General features: G+C 42.5%; 1 protein-coding gene across 1 annotated transcript; it reads left to right on the forward strand.

Annotated features, from left to right (window-relative positions):
* Nucleotides 1-314: 314 nt before the first annotated feature.
* Nucleotides 315-11242, forward strand: LOC117397126 (uncharacterized). Its single transcript, XM_059009492.1, has 4 exons — nucleotides 315-468; nucleotides 1880-2418; nucleotides 4572-5097; nucleotides 10752-11242. The coding sequence occupies exons 2-4, from the start codon at nucleotides 1927-1929 to the stop codon at nucleotides 11240-11242; spliced, it is 1509 nt and encodes a 502-aa protein (XP_058865475.1). The 5' UTR covers nucleotides 315-468; nucleotides 1880-1926.
* Nucleotides 11243-11662: the final 420 nt, after the last annotated feature.

An 11662-nucleotide genomic window follows, 5' to 3' on the forward strand; every position in this document is an offset into this window, starting at 1 on the left:
AGATTAGTGCTGATCTAGTTCTGTGAAATCAGCCATGAGTGTATTTGAGTGAGATATTGAATTTTTTTTTTTTTTTTTACACAGGTTTGTTCAGCCCATTTTACAACAAACTTCATCTTCTTTGATTACAGATTTGACATGTAAATGAAACTGTAATCTGATTTGTTATAAAAAAAATAAATAAAAGCAAATGAGTAAAGGTTTTGAATTCCCATACAGCCTTGTTTGTGGTGGTTCTACGTCTCTGGTATGTCTCTCCCACACCCTTCTATAAATTAACTTCAGTTTCTAATAGAAATTAGTCAGCAGGAAGGAACCTGAAACCAGACAAAAACTTCAGCTGGGCGGGAGGGGCACACAAACAGCCAACTTCAGATAGCATTCTCCTTTTCTTGAATAACGGTCTACAGAAAATAAACCTGAAATATCTTTTAACTTTAAACAAGCAGCCACTTTGTACTTCACAAGGTAAGCACTCTGAGTTTTATAATTAGGGGCTGTTAGGGACTGTGGTGTAATCTATTACTATGCTATTGTGTTCTTCTTCTTCTTCTTCTTCTTCTTACTGTGTCTAACATGATGCTGTTTAAAATATGTTATAATATCAGTTAAATGGACACAGTATCACAGGTTGGTTTACGTTATCGTTATCTAACTTGTTATAAAGAGTATCAGAAAGTTTCTTAAATGCCCCCCAAAATAAAAACATGAAACTCTCTCAGAGACATTTTCTTTGCTGAACAAAGACCTTTTCCTGTTAGAACTGCACCTAACACAAGCAGAGCCATCTTGCATCACTCAGATTGCAATCAAAACTCTATTTGGTTTTGTTTTTTGGTTACGGTACTTTAAAATCTCCTGCTTGGCTACATTTAGGTCTAGTTTCACAGAACTTGATTAATACTAACCTTGGATTACTTTACCCAGAATAACATTAGATAGTTCAAGATTAGTGCTGATCTAGGTCTGTGAAATCAGTCATGAGTGTATTTGACTGAGATATTTAATTTTTTTTTGTTTTGTTTTACACAGGTTTGTTCAGCCCATTTTACAACAAACTTCATCTTCTTTGATTACACTTTATTTTACAGACTCATTATTAACATGTATTCAGTGTGAATGAAGCCATAATCACTAATCAATTAGGGTTCAATAGCTCTTCGGGATTGGTTCATAATGAGCTGTTTGACAAATAGGATTTGGTTATTCATGTTTTACTCTTTCTACAATAACTTTACAGTAAGACTAGTAATTAAACAGTTTCAATGTCTTATACTGAAACATAAATACCGTAGTGTGCTAATGTATTAGAACATCCCATTGGTTGTGTAGTTTTGATTTGTTGTGCATATGAAATCAAACCGATGTAACTGAACATTTTGGAACATTGTCAAAATAGAAAGATTAGTGATTGTCTAATTTAATTGATGAATTTAATAGGCCACACATGCAATACATTTAAAATAGTGAGAGAAAAGGAAGACATAGCCACAAATGGTTAAATGCATGAGACTTTTTAGAAGTTGTTTAAGATGTCTAATTAAAACACAAAGTGGTTTTCATGCAGGTAGCTATATAAAGGATCTAAATGACAAATGATTTAATTATTTTGGCGCCTAAAGATGCAGGAAATGGGCATGCTGGCGGTGCAGCCGAACCCACAACTGTTCTCTTGTTAACGTATGAGCCATCTATAGTTGATCTGCCAGTCTGTCTGTCATATTGCCGTGAATTTTCATTGCTCCCATGTTTTGTTTTAATGACCCACCATACGATATTTATTAAGCATTCAGTACGGTACAGTACAAATCACTGTGGGGATAAGTAAATTAATGAGCTATTAAACATACCTAAATAAAATGCCCCCTTGTTCTCTCAGATCATTCCACTGCCAGGTTTGAAAGCATCGCTCTCCTAAACTGCAGGATGAACATGTGGGCTGAAGAAGATTCCCCCTTTTTTGTTGAAGCTTGCCTTCAGAGTTACGCAGAACCTGTAGAGGGGAAGCTCTACACCATGTACCACGGAACCACGAAGGAGCGCGCAGAATCCATCAAGAGATGCGGATTCAGACAATCACCTGATGGCATGCTGGGGCAGGGGGTCTATGTCAGCCGAGACTTTAACAAGGCCAGCCGGTACCCACTCAACCGTCCAGATAAAGAAAGGAGGGTCCTGAAACTGAGGGTCAACGTCGGCAAGGTTAAGAAGATAGACAGGCAGGGGCACCCCATGCAGAAGACCTGGCACGACTACGGCTACGACACTGCCTGGGTCCCTCCCGGCTGCGGGATGGTATCGAGCGGGCTGGAGGAAGACTGCATCTGGGACCCCAACAGGATCAAAGTAATGGAGGTTATGAAACCGAAGAATGAGAGTTCTCCTCAGATGCCCAAATTTGGCTACGCTGCTTATAGATACTGAGATTTGACATGTAAATTAAACTAGCAATTGATTTGTTATAACAATAAATAAATACAAAGCAAATGAATAAAGGTTTTGAATTCCCATACAACCTTGTTTGTGGTGGTTCTACGTCTCTGGTATTTAGGGTAAGGTGTGCATCCTTATATATTTAACAACCTGATGGAAACTGTGAAGTCTAGCAGCTTACAACTTTACTCCCACACCCTTCTATAAATAAAACTTCCTAATACAAACAGCCAACTTCACATAGCATTGTGCTTTTCTTGAATAATGGACACAGAAATGAAACCTGAAATATCTTTTAACTTTAAACAACCAGCCACTTTGAACTTCACAAGGTAAGCACTCAGTTTTTATAAATGAGTGGCTGCTAGGATTTTTCTTATTGTGTCTTAACATGAGGCTGGTTTAAATATTTTCTAATATCAGTTAAATGAACACAGTATCACAGGTCCGTTTAGGTTCTTGTTTTTTAACTTGTTATAAAGACTTTCAGAAAGTTTCTTAAAACAAATGGTTTTCTCTTATGTTTAAAGACAGCTCTGGTAATAAATTGCATTTTTTTCCCTGAAACTTGACAAATTTGCAATGCCCCCCAAAACAACACCATGAAAATCACTCAGATATTAAGGGCTCCTTAAGCAGTTGTGTGGTTTTAAAAATCAATGTTGAGTCTTTATTCAGTACAATTTTTACAGCTATTGGACAGATGAACTGTACTCTGAAAGCAACACTATACAGACCCTTGAGATATTGAATTTTTTTTTTGTTTTTTTACACAGGTTGGTTCAGCCCATTTTACAACAAACTTCATCTTCTTTGATTACACTTTATTTTACAGACTCATTACTAACATGTATTCAGTGTGAATGAAGCCATAATCACTAATCAATTAGGGTTCAATAGCTCTTCGGGATTGGTTCATAATGAGCTGTTTGACAAATAGGATTTGGTTATTCATGTTTTACTCTTTCTACAATAACTTTACAGTAAGACTAGTAATTAAACAGTTTCAATGTCTTATACTGAAACATAAATACCGTAGTGTGCTAATGTATTAGAACATCCCATTGGTTGTGTAGTTTTGATTTGTTGTGCATATGAAATCAAACCGATGTAACTGAACATTTTGGAACATTGTCAAAATAGAAAAATTAGTGATTGTCTAATTTAATTGATGACTTTAATAGGCCACACATGCAATACATTTAAAATAGTGAGAGAAAAGGAAGACATAGCCACAAATGATTAAATGCATGAGACTTTTTAGAAGTTGTTTAAGATGTCTAATTAAAACACAAAGTGGTTTTCATGCAGGTAGCTATATAAAGGATCTAAATGACAAATGATTTAATTATTTTGGCGCCTAAGGATGCAGGAAATGGGCGTGCTGGCGGTGCAGCCGAACCCACAACTGTTCTCTTGTTAACGTATGAGCCGTGTATAGTTGATCTGCCAGTCTGTCTGTCATATTGCCGTGAATCAGCTGTTTCAACCAATTAGCATTGCTGTGTGAGGGCTGGCATTTAGTGTTTCAACCAATTAGCACAAAGCATTGTCATGTGAGGGCGCGTGCTTACTGTTTCAACCTATCAGCACCATGCATTGCTCTTTTATAGCGAGCGTTTACTTTCCGAAAGTCTGGTAGCAGCTGGTTTTGCTGTGGAAACTGAGCTTATCAATGTCTGATGACAAACATTCTCTAGCATTCAGCACTACATTTAAAACGAAGCCGAGCAAGGAATATTTTAACTTAACAATCATATGTGGATATATCTATCAAAAAACAAGCCATATTATAAAATTGTGTACATGTTGTTGTTTGTGTTTGTTTCACACTTCCCTTTAATAAGCTGCATGTTGCAATTACAGGTACTGTACAGCGTTGTGCAGGTATGCCACTGGAACTGCTTCTGCCATTTAGTGCTACTTGTGTTTGTACTTAATAAATGCTCAGTTAGTAAATATTCTGAATTTTATGCTGAAACACCTGTCCAGTGTGTGTATTTTAGTAGTTTTATCTTTCCTAGACCTGTATACACGTCTGCATTGTTAACACACTCAATTGAACTCAATCAGTCCAATCAACACTGGCCTCCTCCACCATGTAAATGCGCTACAGTAAATGCATATCCTTCTCCCAGATTCACTCCACTGCCAGGTTTCAAGCCATCACTGCCGTAAGCATGTGGGCCGAAGAAGATGACTCCTACTTCTACGAAGCCCCGTGCCTTGAGAGTTATGCACAACTGCAAGAGTGGAAGTGCTACACCATGTACCACGGGACCACGAAGGAGCGCGCAGAATCCATCACGAGATACGGATTCCAGCAGTCAGAAGACGGCATGCTGGGGCGGGGGGTCTATGTCAGCCGAGACTTTAACAAGGCCAGCTGGTACCCACTGCACCGTCCAGAGAGAGAAAAGAGGGTCTTGAAGCTTTGCGTCAACGTCGGCAGGGTTAAGAAGATAGACAGGCAGGGGCACCCCATGCAGAAGACCTGGCACCACCACGGCTACGACTCTGCCTGGGTCCCTCCCAACTGCGGGATGGTACCGAGCGGGCTGGAGGAAGACTGCATCTGGGACCCCAACAGGATCACAGTGGTTGAGGTTATCAAACCTAAAAATCAGGGTTCTGTTCCTAGATTCGACTACAGTGCTTACATGTAATAATCCAGCTTTCAATGTAAAATAAATGGGAATGGTCTCCACTATTTCAAACTGTAACTGTTGAGTCTCAAACAAACATTAATAAAGAAATCATACATACTGCACTTACAGTTCTTTATCTTTCTTTCTTTCTGAGTTTTTTTTTTTTTGGTTTAAAAATCATGGTCCATCTTTATTTCCTTACCCGCTGTATTTTATTAACATGATTTTTCTGCATCCAAAAAAAAAAAAAAAAAAAAGCAACCACAGGAGGGAGCTATCTGCATTATGAAGTGGAAGTTCCCAGAAACTATGCCTCCTGCTTGCATAACCTTTGAGACTCTGGTCCTCGAGAGCCACAGTCCTGCAGGCTTTCTGGGTATCATTCAAACCATCAATGGATAAAGATCTTAGTGTTGACCAATTAATAAAATAATTGGTTTAAGTAATTGAGAACTCAGGCGGAACGAAACCCAGAAGCCCCTGTGGCTCTCCAGGACCAGGGTTGGCCACCCCTGATCTAAGGAATTTATCTGCTGGTATATCGATTGAGACCAGAGGAGTCTGGTGGTGTCACTGATATAGTTTCAGCAGCTTACAGTCCGCTCTGATTTCAGACCAGATGATCATTTCCTGTTGGCTTCTCGGTGGTATAAGGACCTTATACTCAAGATCTCCACCTAAAATCTTAGTAATATAAATAAACTTTTTAATCCAGTTGACAAATTTATATATGGCTAAATAAATGAGGAAGAGCAGATGGTTTGGGACGGGACATCCTTTCAAAGGAGATGTGGCTTTAGTAACACTGTTGTCTTCTCCTCATGTGTTTGTATCTTATTTGTTATTGTGTTATCACAGCTATACAACAGCATAACTACATAAAAAAAGCATGCCACCCAAGATATGGGTTCTCTTTTTTCATTGGGTAATTACGACTTAAGAAAACGACACATCTTTTGCAAAAATAAAGCATGAGTTTTTGAACACTACCCCATCACCATTGCAAGGTATTTTGAGTTCCAAATTGTTCCAAATAAATGTTCAACTTGTCTGTTTAATTATTATTATTTTTTATTCCATCATCTGCTGTATTCTATGCATTTAACAAACGTTTGCATTACTGATGATGCCATTTAATGCACCAGTACTTGCCTCTCGCCCACAGAGCTTGCTCGGTAGTGGAAAAGTACAGCGAGTTGCTCATCTCGAGTGGTTTTTGATTCGCGTGCAACCCTTGCCATTCAATTCAATGACAACTCATTACACCACCAAGGGTACTTTTCCACAGTTACTGAGCTACGGAAGTTGAGAGAAAAAGAAAATTAGTAAACTTGTCTAAACAGGTTTCCTAATTCTCCTACAGATATTCATGCAGGTACAGCAGCAGCCCAATCCTCTTTCACACCTACATTACATACAGTAGTTTATTATTATTATTATTATTATTATTATTATTATTATTATTATTATTATTCCTGTTGGCTAAAAGCCCAGCCGGAAGTGAAATGCGAGCTACAACAGAAAGCCACCCCCTCATCTGAACAGCTTCACCCTGCCTTTTCATAGCAGACAATGTAGAAAACACAAGCTACAGTAAACCACTTCTCCTGACTATAGGGCATGACATACAGTCAGGGATTCTAATACCAACGCAGGTAAGAGACGCTATCCAGCTTTTGTTCCAGTTATTCATAAAGGGCTGTGATTATGTTGTGGCTAATGATGAAAATCTTAAAGGTGGTAAAGGTTTACAGTATAAGGGCTAACCAGTTCACTTGTCTTAACTTGTTGTAAAGTGTTTTAGAAGAGTGTGTGATATTCTACAGAAGTCAGTAGGTTACTTTGAAAGCTGTGTGAGGCTTCACTCTAAAATGTAATTAATGTGGATACTGTATGGTTATTGTAGTCTACCAGTTTAGCATTCTGTGCGTTAAACGTTTTCAGAAAACAGAACTTTTTTATCTGCTTACCTCCCTAACGGTACATTAGTTAACGCTCTTCCCTCCTCTGAACCCTGCTTCCCTCCTCTGAACCCTGCTTCCCTCCTCTGAACCCTGCTTCCCTCCTCTGATCCCTGCTTCCCTCCTCTGAACCCTGCTTCCCTCCTCTGAACCCTGCTTCCCTCCTCTGAACCCTGCTTCCCCCCTCTGAACCCTGCTTCCCTCCTCTGAACCCTGCTTCCCTCCTCTGATCCCTGCTTCCCTCCTCTGAACCCTGCTTCCCCCCTCTGAACCCTGCTTCCCTCCTCTGAACCCTGCTTCCCTCCTCTGAACCCTGCTTCCCCCCTCTGAACCCTGCTTCCCTCCTCTGAACCCTGCTTCCCTCCTCTGAACCCTGCTTCCCCCCTCTGAACCCTGCTTCCCCCCTCTGAACCCTGCTTCCCTCCTCTGATCCCTGCTTCCCTCCTCTGAACCCTGCTTCCCTCCTCTGAACCCTGCTTCCCTCCTCTGAACCCTGCTTCCCTCCTCTGAACCCTGCTTCCCCCCTCTGAACCCTGCTTCCCTCCTCTGAACCCTGCTTCCCTCCTCTGATCCCTGCTTCCCCCCTCTGAACCCTGCTTCCCTCCTCTGAACCCTGCTTCCCTCCTCTGAACCCTGCTTCCCTCCTCTGAACCCTGCTTCCCTCCTCTGATCCCTGCTTCCCTCCTCTGAACCCTGCTTCCCCCCTCTGAACCCTGCTTCCCTCCTCTGAACCCTGCTTCCCTCCTCTGATCCCTGCTTCCCTCCTCTGAACCCTGCTTCCCCCCTCTGAACCCTGCTTCCCTCCTCTGAACCCTGCTTCCCTCCTCTGATCCCTGCTTCCCTCCTCTGAACCCTGCTTCCCTCCTCTGATCCCTGCTTCCCTCCTCTGATCCCTGCTTCCCTCCTCTGAACCCTGCTTCCCTCCTCTGAACCCTGCTTCCCCCCTCTGAACCCTGCTTCCCTCCTCTGAACCCTGCTTCCCTCCTCTGAACCCTGCTTCCCTCCTCTGATCCCTGCTTCCCTCCTCTGAACCCTGCTTCCCCCCTCTGAACCCTGCTTCCCTCCTCTGATCCCTGCTTCCCTCCTCTGAACCCTGCTTCCCCCCTCTGAACCCTGCTTCCCTCCTCTGAACCCTGCTTCCCTCCTCTGATCCCTGCTTCCCCCCTCTGAACCCTGCTTCCCTCCTCTGATCCCTGCTTCCCTCCTCTGAACCCTGCTTCCCTCCTCTGAACCCTGCTTCCCTCCTCTGATCCCTGCTTCCCTCCTCTGAACCCTGCTTCCCCCCTCTGAACCCTGCTTCCCTCCTCTGATCCCTGCTTCCCTCCTCTGAACCCTGCTTCCCTCCTCTGAACCCTGCTTCCCTCCTCTGAACCCTGCTTCCCCCCTCTGAACCCTGCTTCCCTCCTCTGATCCCTGCTTCCCTCCTCTGATCCCTGCTTCCCTCCTCTGAACCCTGCTTCCCTCCTCTGATCCCTGCTTCCCTCCTCTGAACCCTGCTTCCCCCCTCTGAACCCTGCTTCCCCCCTCTGAACCCTGCTTCCCTCCTCTGAACCCTGCTTCCCTCCTCTGATCCCTGCTTCCCTCCTCTGATCCCTGCTTCCCTCCTCTGAACCCTGCTTCCCTCCTCTGAACCCTGCTTCCCCCCTCTGAACCCTGCTTCCCTCCTCTGAACCCTGCTTCCCTCCTCTGAACCCTGCTTCCCTCCTCTGAACCCTGCTTTCCTCCTCTGATACCTGCTTCCCTCCTCTGAACCCTGCTTCCCCCCTCTGAACCCTGCTTCCCCCCTCTGATCCCTGCTTCCCTCCTCTGAACCCTGCTTCCCTCCTCTGAACCCTGCTTCCCCCCTCTGATCCCTGCTTCCCTCCTCTGAACCCTGCTTCCCTCCTCTGATCCCTGCTTCCCTCCTCTGATCCCTGCTTCCCTCCTCTTATCCCTGCTTCCCTCCTCTGAACCCTGCTTCCCTCCTCTGATCCCTGCTTCCCTCCTCTGAACCAGCTGATATACCCTTATAAACTGCACGTCATTTTGCAGTTTTCCCATGCTTTCCCCATGTTTATACTATGCATTTACTGCAGTTGCTTTACCATACCTCTTTGTGCTTTTCCAGTGCTTTCACCTTTCTTTATTACACTTTGCCATGCTTTCACTTTGGGAAACTTTTATAAGGCTAGCTGTGGAAGCAAGTACGATTAAGTAAAAAATAACTATTAAGTACTGTAATAAAACGTGTACCCTTCGGGTTCGTTGCCCCTTTAAAAATTGAGGTTTTTAAGGCACTCTTGTGCTATTTTAATAATGAACACAAAAACTAAAATAAACACAACAAACACCGAGCTCTTTTTTTGAGCTCTTAACTAAAACACAGAACAGGACCTAACTATCAAACAGGACAGCTAAGCTGTTTACCTGTAATACCAAACAAAACAAAATCACACAGGTTTACACCACCTTTTCTTTTCCTATGCTTTCGCACACTAACAAGCGGGCTCTCCACACAGCAGCCCAACACAGACTGGCTGCTTTCATTTTATACCCTGCAGCTGGCTCTAATTTACAATAATCACCCGGTGCAGGGGATAATTAAACAAAATGACAAAACAATTACATTAAAGCAATTATCTTGGCAGGGAGACTTTAACTCTGTCCCTGCCATAAAACAAAACATTTTATATTGCAGCCCCCCCCCTTTCCTGCTACATCCATTACAGTACTATTAAATAAAAGGTCTATTTTGAGACTGCAGTACTAGTGAACTCCCAACAAATAACGAATCCTATAAACATTTGTAGTCAATACCTATTGTATCTGCTAAACACTAACACTGACCCAGGTTTTAAAGTCTATTTTTCTAATCTCTGTAAGGAAACTCCATTCTTTATGTCTTTATTTATCTGTGTGAAGGACTTTCTCCTTTATTCATTCCAATAATCAAAAGCTTACAGCTGAATCGTTCTCGCGATGCACAATAATGAGGCCACTCGTTGTTAACAGAAATGAAGCAATGATATCAGTTACCAGTTTCTGGGAGGTGCTGGTGTGTGTTCATGGAGGAACTTGTACCTCCAAGTGCCTGCTGTTTTATATAGTATCTATACCCTTTGTGTGCAATGCTAACCGCTGGCTTATCTGTGTGTGTGTGTCAGCAATGTCTTGAACAGATAACTTGTACCAGGTCAGGTGAGGTCAGGTTTACTGACAGTTTCTCAGGTAATAAAATATTCTTTCTCTGATAGCATCCAGATAACAGCATACTTTTACCCTCATATTTGGATTGGCAGCATTGTAACCGGTCCCTTTGCTGTTCTCTTGAAGATCTTTTGGTAAGTGATCAAATTCTACAGCTGTATTTGATTAAAAAGTATAAAAATAAAGTAAAAAGAACCTAAAGTTGTTTAACACATGACAGTGCAGTGGGTTGGGTTTAAGGAGTCTTTTCTATTGTGTTCCACACACTAACAACTGGTTTAAATATGAAAATGATAATTATCTGCCAGAGAGATTTCATTACATTGTGGAAAGCAATGCGGCTGACAAAAAAAAAAAAAAATCTGCCCAAGTTACAAAACTAGAAGTAAACTCAGCAGTTATTAATTTGTAATTCATTTGAATTATGCAAGGGTGTTGATTTCTCATTCGGTAACTTGAAAGTTATTTTTTTATTTCTTTATTTATATATTTATTTTTTATCTGACTTGCCAAATTCTTTCAGCTCCACTCCACTGCCACGGGTTCGAAACAACCCCAGCCATGAACTTGTGGGCTGAAGAGAAATCCCGCGGTTTTGTTGAAAAGCACCTGCAGAGCCAAGTGCTTCCCACGGAGGGGAAGATCTACGTGATGTACCACGGGACCACGGTCCAGGCCGCGGCCTCCATCAAGAAGTACGGGTTCAGGCAATCCACGGACGGCCCCCTGGGCCGGGGGGTCTACCTGAGTCGAGACAAGAACAAAGCCAGCTGCTACCCGCCTGGCCTGCCAGACAGCAAAAAGGTGGTCCTGAAAGTCAGAGTGAACTTCGGCAGGGTTATAAAGATAGATGTGGCATCAGGACACCCCCTGCAGAAGAGCTGGCTCGACTCCGGATACCACTCTGCCTTCATCTCCCCGTCCTGCAGCTGCAGACTGGTGCAGAGTGGGCTGGAGGAATACTGCGTCTGGGACCCTAACCGGATCAAGATCGTGGAGGTGACCAGACCTTAGCCACCGCACACTAGTTTGCCATAGTCAAATCTCTTCCACAACACTACTTTGCAGTTGCCACACCTTAGCCACCATGCAGTAGGTCACAGCATTTTGTGTAACAAAAATTCTGAACTGAAGCGTTAATATACTTTAATTTAGTCATCAGCAGACTGGGCATCGATTTGATTCTGTATAAACAGGCTATTACTGTAAAGCTCTAAGTATGCTTAAGTTCATTTGCTTTAGTGGTTTTAAACAAACTCAAAATAGTAGTTTTAAAGACATAATGAATTTTCAACAAAAAGTAGCCTCACCCAGGATTTGTTCACTTTTATTTGTGCAACATCAAGATTTAAAAAGTGAACAAGTCAAATCAATGCACCTTCGTCAGGATTTACATGACATAGAAGTCAGTCTGAAGTCAGTTAAACATATTTT

Source organism: Acipenser ruthenus, chromosome 39 (genome assembly GCF_902713425.1).
Source record: "Acipenser ruthenus chromosome 39, fAciRut3.2 maternal haplotype, whole genome shotgun sequence".
Lineage (NCBI taxonomy): Eukaryota > Metazoa > Chordata > Actinopteri > Acipenseriformes > Acipenseridae > Acipenser > Acipenser ruthenus.

What these genes read in the sequence shown, in the direction of transcription:
- LOC117397126 (XM_059009492.1), top strand. Translation starts at nt 1,927, where the DNA reads ATGAACATGTGGGCTGAAGAAGATTCCCCCTTTTTTGTTGAAGCTTGC. An exon ending in TTGGCTACGCTGCTTATAGA is followed by an intron (nt 2,419 to 4,571) that starts TACTGAGATTTG and finishes TCCTTCTCCCAG; the next exon opens with ATTCACTCCACTGCCAGGTT. An exon ending in CGACTACAGTGCTTACATGT is followed by an intron (nt 5,098 to 10,751) that starts AATAATCCAGCT and finishes AAATTCTTTCAG; the next exon opens with CTCCACTCCACTGCCACGGG.